The sequence below is a fragment of the Neopelma chrysocephalum genome, unplaced genomic scaffold, assembly GCF_003984885.1.
Source record: "Neopelma chrysocephalum unplaced genomic scaffold, ASM398488v2 Primary Assembly neopelma1_105, whole genome shotgun sequence".
Lineage (NCBI taxonomy): Eukaryota > Metazoa > Chordata > Aves > Passeriformes > Pipridae > Neopelma > Neopelma chrysocephalum.
This window is the reverse complement of record NW_020897769.1, coordinates 1,604,127-1,620,181: the sequence shown is the minus strand read 5'-3', so window position 1 is coordinate 1,620,181 and position 16,055 is coordinate 1,604,127. Positions and strand designations below refer to the sequence as shown.

The window sequence follows — 16,055 nt, the reverse complement described above, 5'->3', positions numbered from 1 at the left end:
GAGTGCCAGTCCCTTTGATGCAACGAGCTGGAGCCAGAACCTCAAGCTTCTGGGGTTCAGTACTTGGCCACTTACTGCTCTCACTGGGCTGATCCAGTGAAGGGTCAGCAAGGCTCACTGGGGTCATGTCAGGTTGTGCTTTGTACTCGGGCTGTGACAGTGTCAGGTAACACCATAAGTGCTTTAGGGACACAAAAAAGTAGTGAAACATCAGTCTGGAAGAGGGCAATACAGGTAATAGGGTGAGTGTTCATTGAATCTAAGAAGGACCAGAAAGACTACTTCTGCTTTTTTACTGACCTGGCAGCCACAGATGCTGCTCTCACGTGCACCCCTCAGCAGCCAGGCTACCCCTGGCACTGCTGTGTGTAGATCAGTGCTGATCCTGATGTCAGGTTACTGCTGGCATCCAAGTGTAAATCTGTGGCCACCCTTATCTCGTATTCACATTCAGCAAGTACAAGTCTGAAGGGCTTCACTGTATTTGAAATGTGGTGCTGAACAGTCCTGATGATTTTTTTATTTTAGGGTAACAAATTTTAAATCTTTCTTGACGGTTTTTATCCTTTTTTTTAAGGCATATTTGACTGAATCCCAAGCATATGGACAAATTCCATGTTTTGTGACACATTCATGACAGTTCCAGCCTATAAATGATAGCAAATATGCTCTGTGTTGCCAGCTAAAGTCAGGCAACACAGGTAGAATACTGGTGGGCTGGGGCAGAATGAATGAGGTTGGGAAACCAAATACTGGACCCCATCATCCTACCTAGTGTTCACAAAAACCTGATGCATCCTGCAGGATGATTGTGATTTTCTTACCATGATAATTAGGCCATCTTATCATGATAATTAGTGCAATACAAAACCTCAAGCAAGATACAAACATCCTGCCAGATTCTGAAAAAATGAGTAGGAACATTTGCCAGGGAGATGCTGAGAAATGTTTTTTAATCATGATTGAAGAGCATCAGACTGAGAGAATTTTTGTGGGGACAGGAAGGAAAATAGAAGCGAGTTTGGTTTCGTGAAAGAGAGTTCTGCAGAGAGAAACAGCAGACTTTTAAAAGCAGATCATCTTGTTCCGCTGAAGCTTTTTGTCTTAACATTAAATGGGATTGGATTGGATGGAGAAGCTTTTTATATCTTAATGTGTCCAAAAATAAAAGTCAAATCTCTAGTTGTCTAAGACAAGAATCCAAAATTGACTTTGGTTATTTTCTGGGGTGTCAATTGTTATTGCAGGTGTTTGTTCTTTCTATTCAGCATAATTTCACATTGTTTTTAGAATAATTGGTAGACAAATTTCCTGCAGCGTTTTTCTTTTTTAGTGAATTAAACCTCAAATTTCCCCCAAAATATAAAATTATTCCATTTCAGCTTACTTGGCCAGGCAAGTTCAAGTTCAAGATTCTTTTCAAAGAAGTCGTTAAGAGGAAATGGGTAAAGAGATCATTGCCTTTTGATGGAGGAGCAGGACTGTGTGTAAATCACTTTGCAGCAGTGTAAGTGATCTGGGAATTCAGGAGTCTCCACCAGACACATTATTCAGTGTTCTTCTCTCCAAGGGGTTTCAATGAACCCACCGTGCCTTTCCCCCCAGCCCCCATTGCACTCCCATACTGAAGAGAAGGTGCTGGTTTGTTCCAGGGAAGGAAAAGTAACAGCATTCAAATTTCTAGTGCAGGTTGATGACCCCAGCAGCGAACATACAGGACTGAAAAAAATCCCAATGGGAAAAGCTAGGTGTCTGTGGTCAGACACTGGAACAGGCTGGTTAGGGAAGTGGTGGAGTCACCATCCCTGGAAGTGTTCAAAAGGTGTGTGGATGTGGCACTTGGGGACATGGTTTAGTGGTGAACATGATGATCCTGGGTTAATTGTTGGACTCAATGATCTCAGAGGTCTTCTCCAACCTCAACGAGTCTGTGGTTCTATGGATTATTCTGTGAGCTCTTGCTCCAAACTGTGCCCTTGGCTTTCAAAGCTAAATAGGTGCTAACTATGCAGATGAATAGGCAGTAAATTTTTTAACAGAGTATAATCTAGTTAAGTACCTAAATCCTGTTGGAGATTAGACATTTATCTCGCTGAGGCATTTGCTGAATTAGCTGCACCTTTAGGCACTTAGCTATTAGAGGAAAAACCTGATCTTGTTCTTTAAGTTTTAGCAAACAATTAGCAACCAGCCCTGCCACAGACAGGTTCTCTGCACCGAGTCCTGTAAACACACTCATGGGGCGCAGAAGCTCATCTTTTAACCTGGCCTGAGTGCCTCAGTCTTCACAGGAACAGGGTGGGCAAGGGCTGGCTTAGCAAAGGGAACCACTTAAGTTGTGTTCCTCCTTCAGAAACAGAGCAGCCTCACCCCAAGGGCTCCAGCTCAGCCTGTATCTCCAGGTACATCCCACTGCCAGTGCATTTCTGCCTCGTGACATAGGTACAGGTTTGTCTTTACAATGGTAGAAAAATCTCTTATTCTATTTTTTTTTTCACCAAAAAACACTGGGAGGTACAAGTTTTGATTATTCCCAACCATTAAACCGGTTTAATGTTTTACACACTGACAAACGTGTCACTTATTACCAAGAAGACCTTTTTCCTTTGCAGGAGGGTCAAAAAAATGGAGAATAAATTTCTTGCTTTTCAGGGTTTTTTTTAATAAGCCCGTAAATCCTAGAGGGTAAATTACTGTTTAGGCAGATGGAAAAAACTCAGTTATACGGGAAAGATTAAAATGTGCCCTAAGGTAACTTTGTAGTATATTTTATAGCAGTAAATGTTTAAAACATGCTGTGCAATGGTCAGAAGCTCCTTCTCACTTCTCATCTTAAGTGTAGAATGGCTGTGTCCTCAGATTCAACTTGCAAAAGGGCCCTGATCGTTTCTCCAGAAGGTAGGCAGGACTTAATAGTTGTGATCCCTGTTTGCATAATGGTCACAAAATATTAGAAAAAAAGATGACAGCACTAGTACACTGAGAAACATGACTGATTAGATCCAGCACAGACATGTCAATTTTCTCAGTCCACTGTTAAAGAAATCATTTTTGAAGGATTGCAGTAATTCTGGTCTAAGAGACCAGCAGGTTTTTCATAAATGCTCTGTAGTATATAGCATTTGTCTTTGTATTATTACTTTTCAAATTCTTTTATTCATGACTAATTTTGGAAGGAGAAAGATGCTGAGGATTTAATACAAAAAGACACAGTTCAGCTGTTGAGGATCAGTCTTCACTCTGCTCTTCTGGCACCAAATTAGCTCTGCATTTGTTAATTTGTTTGCATTTCTAAGAAAAGATGGGGAAAAGTCATCTCTTAGGATCTTGCCAGTCATGTAAAGCACAGTTGTATATACAGTGTATATTGTTGTATTAGAGAATCACAGCATAGGCAGCATGCAAAGAGAATTTTTATGTCCTTTAAGTTTTTTTTTTACATTGCCAATAATGTAGAACAACCATAGTGTAGCAGTGAATGAGGTCTAAAAAGGCAGATTTCTCTTTGTATTTAACATTCTGCTGTGCCACAAGAATAGCAATATACATTCAGCTTATTCCTGTTCTCTGTCACAGGTCATTCACATCTTCAAAACCAAGTGAAACATCCCAGTCGTGGGGTTTTAAATGGATTTTTCTGCTGCTGGTACTGGCAAATAGCTGTGCAGGTTTAGTTTATGTGTCTGTAAAAAATGCACACAAGGCACTCAGAAAAAAACCTCTTTTGCCTATGACTATGTTGCTTAGCACTTTCACAGAATTAAATCAAAGGAGTGCACAAATTTCCTCTCAGAAATCTTAACTGTAGTCTCTCCTCATCGCTGTGCTCTAATCAATGGCAGGAAAGGAGAGGAATAGAATTCTTTGCTTTCCCGATTCAAAAATATTGCTCTTTGCTGTTTTCTCTTCAGGATGAAGCTTCAACAGTTTCAGTCCTTTTTTTTTTTTTTTTTTTTCCCAGGACATTTACATAGACAAGCACCTCTTGAGGTACAGTACTGGAGTAAATGAATAATCATTCCTGCTGTGCCGCATATTTTTCCGCTGTGTCTTGACTCTTGTCAACTGTGTGGCTGCAGTCAGAAGCACAGCATCACTCTCCAGGGAGTGTGCATAAACCTGGAAAATTTCTGAGGGCACTTCAGTTAGTGTATAAAAAGAGCTTATAAAAATATCAGAGATGCATGAAAAATGAAACGCAAGATCTGTGAAAATCAAAGCTCATGTCCTGCACCTTTTTACCCATTTTGAAAGCCATTCAGGTAACCTGATGGATGGTCACAGATCTTTCTTTGCTTGTAGGCATAGCTAAGTTATTCTCCTGTGGGTTTGTCTGTTTTCTTGCTAGACTGCCTGGAGGAATAACGATACAGGGCTGAATATTTGCATTGTGCTCTTTAAAGGCATAATGAAAAGCCTTCCTTGAGCATGCACAGCATAAGCAGGCTTTTACTTTTGGTTTTCTAGAAGGAAGTCTTACCAGGTTGGGAAAAGATCTTCATTAGGACTAAATGAGGAAAGCAGAGGTGCTCTTTGTGGAAGCTTTTTTTTCATTTCCAGTGAATCTGGAACATCCACTTCCCTTGAGGTGTTCGATGGTGAGGATGCTGTGGTTACACTATGTCCAGGTCTGTTCTACACACAAACCTGAATGTAAGTTTAGGGATTTCAAAAGCACTGAATGTGCAAATGTGACCTTTCATTTTCTGACACCATCCATTCCATACAACAATCCATCCTTGTTGTATGCAGCAGAGTTCCCACCTGGTGTGTGGACAATGGCCTGTGCTGAATGAAGCTGTTTTTTCCCAAACTCAATCCCAGCAGGCTTTCATGCACGTGGTGCTAACCGAGCTGTTATCAGCAGTCTCAGAGGCAGGACTTCAGTGTGGCAGGTGGGGAGATTTGTCTATATTTGCACCCTTAAAAGAGTCATTCCTGCTGACTGCTGGGGGGGCATATCTCAGAGCCCCTACTCTATGGGCTCGTGCAGTTGCCAGATCTCTTTGTTCAGTTTTGGAAATTATCATGGAAATTTCAACCTCTGCAGCTGTTACAAAAATTAGGACAGGAGTCATTGAAGTGTAACTTCTGTCCAAACTTGGAAGAATAAATAATATTCAGAGAACTGGTGGTTCACCAGTTTGACAAAGTGGACTTGAATGTTTATTTGAGGAAACAGTATTATTTGGTATATTATTCATGTAGCACCAAAATGTTCCAACTTGGTGAAGGTTAGCCACATATTGCAGCTGTCACAGAACAGAACTGCAGAACACTCTCTTTTGACAGCAAAATCATCTCTGACTAATCTTGTCATGTGCAAATTTGAAGAAAAAACCTTAGTCAAGGACAAGGACTCTGCTTGTGTTAGTGTGATGTATAGCGGGCAGTAAATGCCAGGATCATTCTTTCAGTCATTTTTGGTGCCTTGTGCCTCTGACTTAATGATCTCCTGGACAAAGACAGGAAATATGTTGAAAGCTAAGGAGGTTGCACTGTTTTAACAACACTCAAGAATGATTTAGTGAGTTTGTCAGTTCCCTTAACTTCAAGTTCCACATCAGTCTTCTTGCCAGCAAGAGAAGAGGCTTGGGAAGCCAAAGCCAAAGTACAGGGCATGATTGATGGGCTTTCTACAGACAACAAAAACTGGAGAGAAGTGACACCTTCTCTATGATATCAGCCAAGTGTTCAGTCTTCCCACATCTGAAGGTCTGGAGTGTATTTGGAGTCAGCTTTATAGCACTGGGGAAGAGTATATCGTGTTATTTCCTACTTCACTTTGAATGACACCCTGAAATAATGAAATCTGTAGAAAAACCATTGCTATGGATTCTTTCATTTAGGTACAGAAGTGGTCACTGGTATTTACCCGATTTCTGCCAATTTCGACATCATTTCTGTGCCTTAGAGAAGTGAGTTATGAAACTCTCTACAGAAAAGAACTGAGATTCCACACCCTTGCCCCTCCCATGTCTACATCAGATCCATCATTATCCAGACGAGGTGACTGAGGACACAGTTACCTCATGAGTCTTTGCTGCAGGAGAAGTGAGATGAATAGATGGGTTAATCATAACACCCTCCCAAACTTGTGCAGACTGACATTTAAAAGTTGTGACTGCAATTTTTGTTCTTATTCTTTACAAACCCCAGCTGACTGAGTAAACATCCTCCAGCAAAGTGTATGTCCTCACCCCTCAGCAGCGGTACTACTCAGGAGCAGAGGTAGCCTTTAGAGGTTCCCAAGTACGTGAGAAGTGTTTATACTCTGCTAACTTGTTCATTCATGGATATTGGAGTAAATTTACTCATTCAAGAAGAGGTAAAAAGAAGAAAGAAAAAAACCCCCAAAATTAGTTTCACTGTAGATGTGTGTCAGGTCAGAAAGGGAGCAAAGGAAAAATATTTTTAGAACTTTTTATTGACAGTAATTGGGTAAAGTAGGTATGTATTTAAAAATACTTGTGAATGACTTTTAAAGTTTTCATGTTTGCTTTACTTATCACTTACTTAATGTAAATGTTAAAAAATCCACTAGGGAGAATAAACCCAGCCTTTTATTTAAAAGTCAATACCTTCCCCACTTCAGCTAAAGCCCCTGAGAGCTCCCAGTATTCATTTCCAGGATCTGTAACTGCTGAAGTGCTGCCTGCAAGGGGACTTAGGAAACGCTAAAAGATTTGTCTCTAAATGGTTTTTAGCCTGAGTGTTTTTCCAGTGCTTCTGAGGATGTGTCCAATATGTCCTGTTCAGCTCTTGGAGCCCAGGTGTGTGTTGGGGATTAACTGACTTTCTCTGAGGTGTGTTGCTTGTATTCAGTGCTTGCTGGCACTGCAGCACTCTGCCTTTGGAAACCCAGCTCGGATCTATTGAATCTTTGTAACAGAACCATACCCTGGGATGTTTGCTGGAATACATCCCCCAGGAATTTATTTATCAGTGTTGGGCTCGTGCTCAGGGTCTGACCCAAAGGAACCCTGTTCTGGTGGGGTGTTTGCTGCAGGAGCACCATTCAGCACCTCCACTTTATTCATTGCTGAACTTAATGCACTTAAATCCTGCTGACACCGGCCATAAATACAAACCTACAGCTAAACACACGTTTAAGCACTCTGAGTAGACATGAATTTAATTACAAGCTTAAAGATTTTATAATTGCTTCTTCCATGGGTAGGCATCCAGGATTTGCAAGCATCTGCCTTTGTCCTAAGATATGTGCGACTTCTTTTATTTAAATAATTTAAGCAAATCCAACATGAATGTGTTAAAACCGTGAACTGTGATGGAACTGTGGCAGGCTTTGAGGGGTTATTCAGTCTTTCCTTTTGCCAGCATTCACATCACTGCTGAATTTGCAATTGCTACTGCTTAAGCTGAGTTCATGTCTGCTATCATCAGAGAGACGTGGTATGAAGACCTTTAGTTAAGATTCATATGGCATCATATTTTAAAATATTTTAAGAACAGATTAGACAAAGGTCTCTCTGATTTGAGGCTGTATGTTCATCTGTGGAGGATCATGTCCATCTGGAGTTTGTTTTATTCACCAGCTGAGGGTTTGGGCAATTTGGGCAGCACCAGGTTTTCTTGAAGGACTCAGTCCAGCTCAGCTGTGTGATCTCCTTAGTGGTGGGAATGCTTCCATTTGGATTTGCATCAGTGCTTCACTGCTGGTACTGACAGGCGTGTGAGTAGCAGCTCTGTTTTTGATACCATATTCATTTGGAAAAAAAAAAAGATTATCCCTTGGAAGTATCTGATAAGGAATGTTGTGTTGTAGTCCCAAGTTATGCAGCCTCCCCTCCAACTACTTTGTCTTATTTCTTCCTTTTTTTTTTTTCCCTTTTGCAGAAAGTACTTAATTAACATGATGAACAACCATTAGGTGTTTACCCTCTGCAGCTCACACTTCAGCAGCAGAATGTAAATAACTTTGCAGTCATTAACAAGGTTGAACTTTAAAAAGAAATATGCTACAAAAGAGGATTTTCTTATTCATCTCACCATTTGCAACACTGCAAACTTGAGGAGGCTGGTATTTCTTATCTAGAATATCTGGTCTCACAGGGCTCACTGGCTCTCTGCAACAGGCATCAGATTAGGCCACACATAGGTTCTCTCTCCTGTCTTGAGATAATTTAGAAATGGGGCTCTTTGAGTGTTGCCCACTGGAATTTCCTTTAAGAGCAATCAAACCAACACAACCACTGCATTTCCAGATCTTCTCAGAAGATCTTGTCCTTGGTACAGATGGAGGCAGAAGGGTCTGTCTGGCCCTGGAAGTGTTTTGTGCTACTTGGTTCTTAGCAGGAGCATCCCCAGGATTTGGGAGTTCGGGAAAAAGATGGATTTTGAAAGTCCAGTTCTTTGCATGAAACTTCATGTTGCTGAAGTCAGAGTAAAGGTGATCACTTCATTGAGTGGTGTGATCCATTGTACCAACTGTTACAGACTGCTTGGGCTGTTGGACAGCGTGTATTAAGCTTTTGGGTTAAGATATTAAGATGTGGCATTGATTGATAAACCCAAGTCTGTGCTAGGACTGACAGTGTAGGACTTTTCAGTGTCTACATGGGAGGAAGGAAATTCTAGGCAATTAATTCTGAAAATTCAAGTACAAAGGCTCCCCAGCTGTGTTGGGGTGTGTGGGGTGGACACCCCGGGTGCTGTGGGATGGAGATGAGGGGCACAGACCTGCTGCTCCCACCCTGCCTGGCCTCACTGTGCTCCCTAGCACGGGGGGAGATGTGTCTTTAGAGACATCTCCCTTGGATCTGCCAGAGAGGAAGGTGCAAGGCAGCACCTCTGAGGGATGGGACAGGACTTCCAGTTGAGTGGAGAATGGCAATGGTGTTTGTCCTTTTCATGAGAGTCTTGGGATCACGGGAAATCTACCTTCATTGCAGATCTACCTAAAATACATGCCTATGCTACTACATCAGACACTGCAGTTGCCTGACTGTCACACAGACTGCAAGATCTACCTCAGTTCGTGTGAAAATCTGTCTTTCCAAAGCCAAAATAGCTTTAATTGTAGAGGGCAATAGCATATAATAATACCCCCAGACCCAGTAACCTTGCAGGTGTTCAGCTGCTGTGTTTGAGATGCCCTGGGGTACAGTGACTCTGACCTACTCAAACAACTGTCAGACGGGAACTGAAGTTAATTCCATGGCTCCCATGCTGTGTTTGGCTCTCAGTGGGAACCTCCCTGGGAGCTGATGGAGCTGACTGATAGAAGAACTCTGTCCTGCTTATTAGCACAGGGCTCAGCAGTTACAAATTAGTGATTATTCATCTATGAAGAGCATTCACTCTCACCATCCGCAGCAAGAGTACAGACAAGAACTCCAACAAACTCCAAAAAGAAAAGGCTGTTGGCAGCCGTCAGGATAATCAGAATAAAGGCAGAGAGATACTGTGCTCAGCCCCTGTGATGTCTATCAGGGAGCTATTTCAGTTGCTCCCTGAGGCATTCATATCTCAGCCCATCTGTGTCTGATCCTAAATTACTCATGCCTATGAGAGATCAGGGATTTCCCCATAGATAAGGGGAGTGGGGTGGAACATAATTTCTGTGTTTGATATTTATATTAATGGCAGAGCATGCGGAAAGCATTTAATTCCCAGTAAGAATTATTAAAAATATCAGTAAAGATTAGTTATTAAGAAAAAGACACTCCATCCAGCAGCTGCTTTTTTCCCTTACAAATTCTCTCCTTGGTATAGGATTAGGTAGCAATGAGTATGATGAACGTTGAAGATTAAGTTCTCTAATAGCATGATCCAGCTGCAAGCCAAATGTTACACAGAGACCCTGGCAAGACAGGAGGAAAGAGGGAACATAAAAGACTTTGTACTACAATAGTCTCTACCCTCAGAGTGCTTCACAGCTATGACTGGAGTTGCTGATCTCACTTTTTGGAAAGGCACAGATACTTTTCCCCATTTTCAGAGGCCAGGAGACAGAGCATCCTGCTCCCAGGTAATACAGGGGTGTTGTACTCACAAGAAGGACTCGGAGTTGCATCTTGTCTCCCAGTTACTCAGTGAACTGTATCTTCAGCTAGGGACAGGTTCTGCTCAACAGGTCATGGAGATGGAGATAGCTTTGGGGATTACCTCCTCTGGAAATGCATCTGCAGGCTTGTCTGCAAGTGGGGACCACCCTGGACAATGTTGTGCCAGCAATACCATGGGCTTCATAGCACCCATGGTGATTCCATCCCAGCTGGCAGCTCAGCCCCACGCAGCCGCTCTCTCCCCCACAGTGGGATGAGGGAGAGAATCAGAAAAGTGATAAAACCCATTGGTTCAGATAAAGACAGGTTAATAGATGAAGCAAAAGCCAAGCACTCAAGCAAAGCAAAACAAGGAATTCATTCACCACTTCCCATGGCAGGCAGGTGCTCAGCCATCCCCAGGGCTCTGTAACACGTAACAGGGATTTGGGAAGACAAATGCCATCACTCCAAATATCTCCCCCCTTCCTCTTTCTCCCCCAGTTTTATATGCTCAGCATGAAGCCATATAGTCTGGGATACCCCTGGGTTCAGTTGGAATCAGCTGCCTTGGCTGTGTCCCCCTCTCCTTGGGCAGCCCCAAGGTGACTCACTGGAGAGGCAGAAAAGGCCTTGGCTCCATGCAGGTGCTGCTCAGCAGGACCAAAACTATCCCCACCCTGTTTCCAGGCCAAATCCAAAATACAGCCCCACACCAGCTACTGTGAAGAAAGTTAACTCTTGCCACAGCACAAACAAGGACAGCATCAAATGTTTAGTTCCTACGTTAGCTGAATTGAGTATAAATGCCACCTTTTGGAGGCTTCTCTTTTCATTAATTCAGCTGTCAGCACATTCTCTATCATGTTCGTGGGATGGTGTCTTGTTCTGCTGTTTTAATAGAGATTGGAGGCTCCTATAATGCAGAAATCCTTGGAAAAAATGCTTGATACTGTGCTTGTTAAGCATTGGAGAAATAGTGCTTTGTAGTCACGTATTCTCTTAAACAAATAGAGCTTCTGGTGCAGTACATTTGCCTCTCATTTTAGACCATCTACAAAACTGGACAATAAGCAGATTTTTAAATTATCAGAATCTCTGCTTTTCATTGTGCAGAAGCTTTAACTGATACCAAGTCCTGTCACACCCAATACATTCCTGTGAAATGATAAAAGGCTGTGATATGCACATGCACTATTTCTATCTATGGCACATGAAAGGCTTTGCAAAAAGGTGAGAAAACATATTTGGGCCCATACTTATGTGGAAAATAAACCTTGACTTAGGAAGGGCCTTGATCTAATGTTGAAGATGTCAACTTGCTTTTACAACTCTCAGTTCTGTTATTTGCACTGAAGAAATTTCCTTAACTTTATGAAGAAATTTGAAATGATGGATGATAATGAAAGTTCCACAATATTGTTAGGATTTCAGGCTACTTCACACCTAGAAGGGCTGTAACTAAGCTTTTTCATGTTCTTGTATTTTATGTGCATTGATTTAGTGCTATGAATCCTAGACAACCTTTAATGAGTTGAACATTCAGTGGTTTAGTTTAGTAAATGAATTTGATGGTTTAGTCTAAGTAACAAGGAAAAGAAAGTTACCAAAAACAATCAATTCTTTAGCCAGCACACCAATGGCTTAGTGGACTTCTTCATTATAATTCATAATTCCAGTGTTTCTGCAAACTGGAAATTTTGGTTTTTTCCATCCAGCTGCAGTGCTGGAGATTTAAGCAGCAATATTTACTGATTTTAAGTCTGTGGTTAATAAGTTGGACTAATACAAATTAATAGAATCTTGTAGTGGTAAGTGCTTGGCCTTACCTTTAATAAAGACAGCATCTGGTGGTTTGTGACATTAGGGAGAGCCTCTTTCTGAGGTTTGTTTAAATTTCCCATGGGCCATTTTCAGTGAGGTTGGGACTGGCTTGATCGGAAAATTTAATGGCTTTTTCCATTTCCATTCCCCTTTGCCAATCTGCTCTTTAAAGCTGCTCTTTCATGATGTGTGAATTTCTCTCCATTTGAAGAACTAACATCAGATACAACTGAGAAAGCAGATTTTAGAAATGAGCCATTAGGCAGAGAAGAGGCACTTTTAAGATGCTTGCAAGTTGCACAGCAACCAGAGGAACATATAGTCATTTGATTTCTCAAATGACTTTGACTTTGACTCAAGGGAAAAACAGTTTTGTTCTCCCCTTCGAGCTTTCTATCCTATGTGATAAAGAGAAAATGTGTTTATAACATTTTCTTCCTCGAAAAAAAAAAAGAAAAAGAAAAAGAAAAAAGAGTTGTGCCTCATGTCAGAGAAGCAGCAGTTGTAAATCAGTGCAGAATACATCCAGTAACAGCTCCTGTTTGGGATCTTAAATGAGAAGATAGAGCAGTGTAACCTTCTGTTTCTTCTAGATTTTAAACATAAAGCACATGAAATCAGAGATTAAAACCCAACCAAACAGCCATCGAGGCTTGATGTTTTTTAGTTTCTCTAGAACTGTTTCTTTAACCTGCCCAGAGAAGCTGTGGCTGCCCCATCCCTGGAAGTGTCCAAGGCCAGGTTGGACGGGGCTTGGAGCAACCTGGGCTAGTGGAAGGTGTCCCTGCCCATGGCAGGGGGTGGGACGAGATGAACTTTTGGATCCCTTCCATCCCAAGCCATTCTGTGATTCTGTGATTTTATAATCACTGTCCCCAAGTGTGGAAATGCTGCAATGACATTTTTCTGATCATTACAAGGTCTTGGCTTTTTCTGAAGGCCCTGTCAGCTATTGCCCAATTTCTGCTGCATGCATGTGCAGGTTGATTCCAAATCCCATGCTCTTCTGATATTCTTTTCCAAAGCCCTCTGGGACAGACTGTCATACTTGTATGCTACATGTAGAAGTCATCAGAAGTTTATTGTTGTAATAACACATAAAAATCCAGCTTCATAAATGCCAGATAGTCCTCTTGGAGATCTTATTTTCAATGCTAATTTGGATCATTCTATATATTTGAACTACCCAGTCCAAAAGTGGTCTGTTTCTAATACAAACATCTTGTTATAATATATAAAATATATTAACAAAATCTAAAAATTCTTACAGAAGTAAATGACTTCGTTACACTGAGCAACTAATTTTTCCTTTCTTGACCTTGGTTTAATCATTTTGAACATGGTGGTGACAGTGTTCTGCTCATACAGACTGCTCTGAGAGTTGCACTTGAAAGTCTTCCCAATATTGGGCAGTTTTTGTGGTGAATGAATACTTAAAAAATATCAGTGTGTGCTCAAACTTTTATTAAATTAATGCCTCTTTCACACTGAATCTGTTCTCCTGGTGACGAAGAGCTACAGGGATGTCTGGGTATCTTTGGACATGACAAGAAGAGCCTTGTACCTGTCCCATAAATGCACATGGGATGGCTGACTCAGTATGGGTCACTGAGGGCAGCAGTGATATATATGTTATATATGCTTCTTCCAGAGGCAAAAAAATCATACCAGTGTGGGGTGGCAAAACAGACTCTTGTATTCAGTAGCCCTTTGCTACCACAACATATTCCTTCACAGAGCTGGTTTAAAGTGTAGTGGTGAAAGAGTGTTTTGCCTGATAAAATATATTCCCTGAGGGCAGTGAATAGTGTGGTGGCACTACATCCCTCCAGACATCCCTTTTAAATACAGGTGAGCCAAGTTCACACAGAATCACAGAGTCCAGCTCTTAGGTGAGTGGCCCATGTGAGGATCAGACCCACACTCTTGGTGTTATCAGCACCATGCTCTGACCAACTGAGCTAATCTCAGATGTAGTGAACAGTAGTGTCATCTTCACTGCTTTGAACTTCCTTCATAAGAGGTCTCTTCTCCTTCATCAATGCTGCTGTAACTGTTGTGGTGTCCATTGCAAGTGTGATTCTTTCTGATATAGATATGTCCAATCATACATATATTGCTACAGGAGTATGTTTATCCATAACTCTCTCCATGCTAAGCTAATTTTTCTGGTTTAATTACAGCACAGTGAGTATAACAAGCATCCTCAGAACAATGGCTGAGATTTTCTTTGAATTTTCAGTGCAGATTAGAAATCAGATTCCTAAAGAAAAACACAGTTGTCTTGGTCTTGCAGACATCTCTAGTTATCTCTGGGTCTGAAAAGCTTTGAAAGCCACTGGGCTGACCAGGTATAATCAGGAACATAAAGTCTTCTGGCATAGAGCAGAAATATCGTGGCTTGAGTTTGAAATCCCAGAGGCTGTTCAGTATCAGAACAGTTTGAAGTCTGTGCTACCTGAGCATGTCTGGTGTGGACTCACTGAGATGCAGTAAATCACCATCACAATGCTGTTTTTTACAGAGTGAAAGTAAACTCTCAAGTGTCACTTCTGGTGCTGTGATCAAAGGTTTCTTTTGGCCTCTGTTTAATCTCCTACATTTTACAGCTGCTCTCTTCCTGAACAGCGAGGCATGACTACAAATGTGCTGTCCTGCTTCCCAACAAATGTCACCTGGCTACACCTCACACTGCTGCCTTCATGCCCAGCCCACACACAGGTATTGTGGCCTCCTCACACAGAGCCACGTGCAGCACCCCCCACAATTCTGGAGACATTCTCTCTCTTACACACACACACACCCTCAGAGGTTTACACCTTTTCCCTCCTTTCTCATCTTTTAGTCACTTCTTGAAGGTGCTGACACTGCTTTGTTTGAGGCAGTCGAAACCTGAAACGTTCTGAAGAGAAACGTGCTCGAACACATGGGAAGAGAAACAGCTTGTAGTAATTTTCATTGTGTCACTTTTGCACGAGGTTTTTGTGTGGTTAGTGGCTGATCTACAGAAGGATGCTTCAAATAGAAAAATAAGACTTCTTCTGCAAGAAGAAATCTTAAATCTTATATAGAAAAATGAGAGCCAAATCTGCCTTCTTTCTCCCTTCTGTCTCCAAAATACGCTTTTCCACCCCATAGCTGGCCCTGAACATATTATGAGGGTTTGTGTGGGCTCTAACACATGTGTGAGGGGGAGTGCACATGAAGCACCAATCAGTAATAATCTTTTTCTCTTTTTTTCCTCCTCAGTTTGTTGCTCAGCCAAACTGCCAGCAGCTACTAGCAACACTTTGGTACGATGGTTTTCCAGGATGGAGGCGGAAACACTGGGCAGTAAAACTGTTGACCTGTGTCACCATTGGACTGCTGTTTCCCGTGCTGTCCGTGGCGTATCTGATTGCACCGAAGAGCAGGCTGGGACTGTTCATTAAAAAGCCATTTATAAAGTTTATCTGCCACACCGGCTCTTACCTGACCTTCCTCTTCATGCTCCTGCTGGCATCGCAGCACATCGTCAGGACCGACCTGCACATGCAGGGACCACCTCCCACCATCGTGGAGTGGATGATCCTGCCCTGGGTTCTAGGTAAATCCCAAACACGACAAAGCTGAGCCACAGTTGCCTGACTGGCACCCATGGCAACTGTGTGGGGACTCATTCCTCATCTCAGCACCATCAGCATGTGAAGAGATTTGGCAGCCAGCTCCAGAAACTGTGCAGAACAGCTGGGCTCCTTCTGGAACAACAGATCCTGCTGGCCTAGGGCTCTTCTGCTGTTCTGTTGCCATCTGACTTCCCTTTAGACATGACCCTGAATAAACCGTGGCAGATGCAGCTCTCTCCCTGCTTCCCCCATGCTCTGTGCAAGGAGTGGGTTAGGAATTAGCTTCTGGGTCACACACAGTGTCACCTCTCCTGCTGGTGCAGTTCTGCTGGCTGGTGCACAGCAGCAGGCAGTGCCCAGAGCCTGTCTCTTCTCCTGCCTGCTCCCTGCCTGGCTCCCACAGGCAGCGTGCAGGTACCAGCCCGATTTATTCCTGGGCTGCCAGACTCCTAAATAACATACAGGAAGGCAAAAAAGGGAAGATAAATCTCACTCTGTGCTGATAATCACTGACCAAATCAACATCAAATACTCTAATATAAGCAGGAGAAGGAGGGAGCCCTGATTATCAGAAGGTTAAACATGAGGCTCTTATTCCAGTCTGGCTTGGGCAACCACA

General features: G+C 42.3%; 1 protein-coding gene across 2 annotated transcripts in view; it reads left to right on the top strand.

The window, feature by feature from the left end:
* Positions 1–16,055, top strand: part of TRPC5 (transient receptor potential cation channel subfamily C member 5) — a 102,863-nt gene that overhangs the window by 48,693 nt on the left and 38,115 nt on the right. For both annotated transcript variants that reach the window (XM_027696161.1, XM_027696160.1), the window contains exon 4: positions 15,081–15,417. In XM_027696161.1, the coding sequence (XP_027551962.1) occupies positions 15,081–15,417 (337 nt within the window). The remainder of the gene's footprint in view (positions 1–15,080; positions 15,418–16,055) is intronic.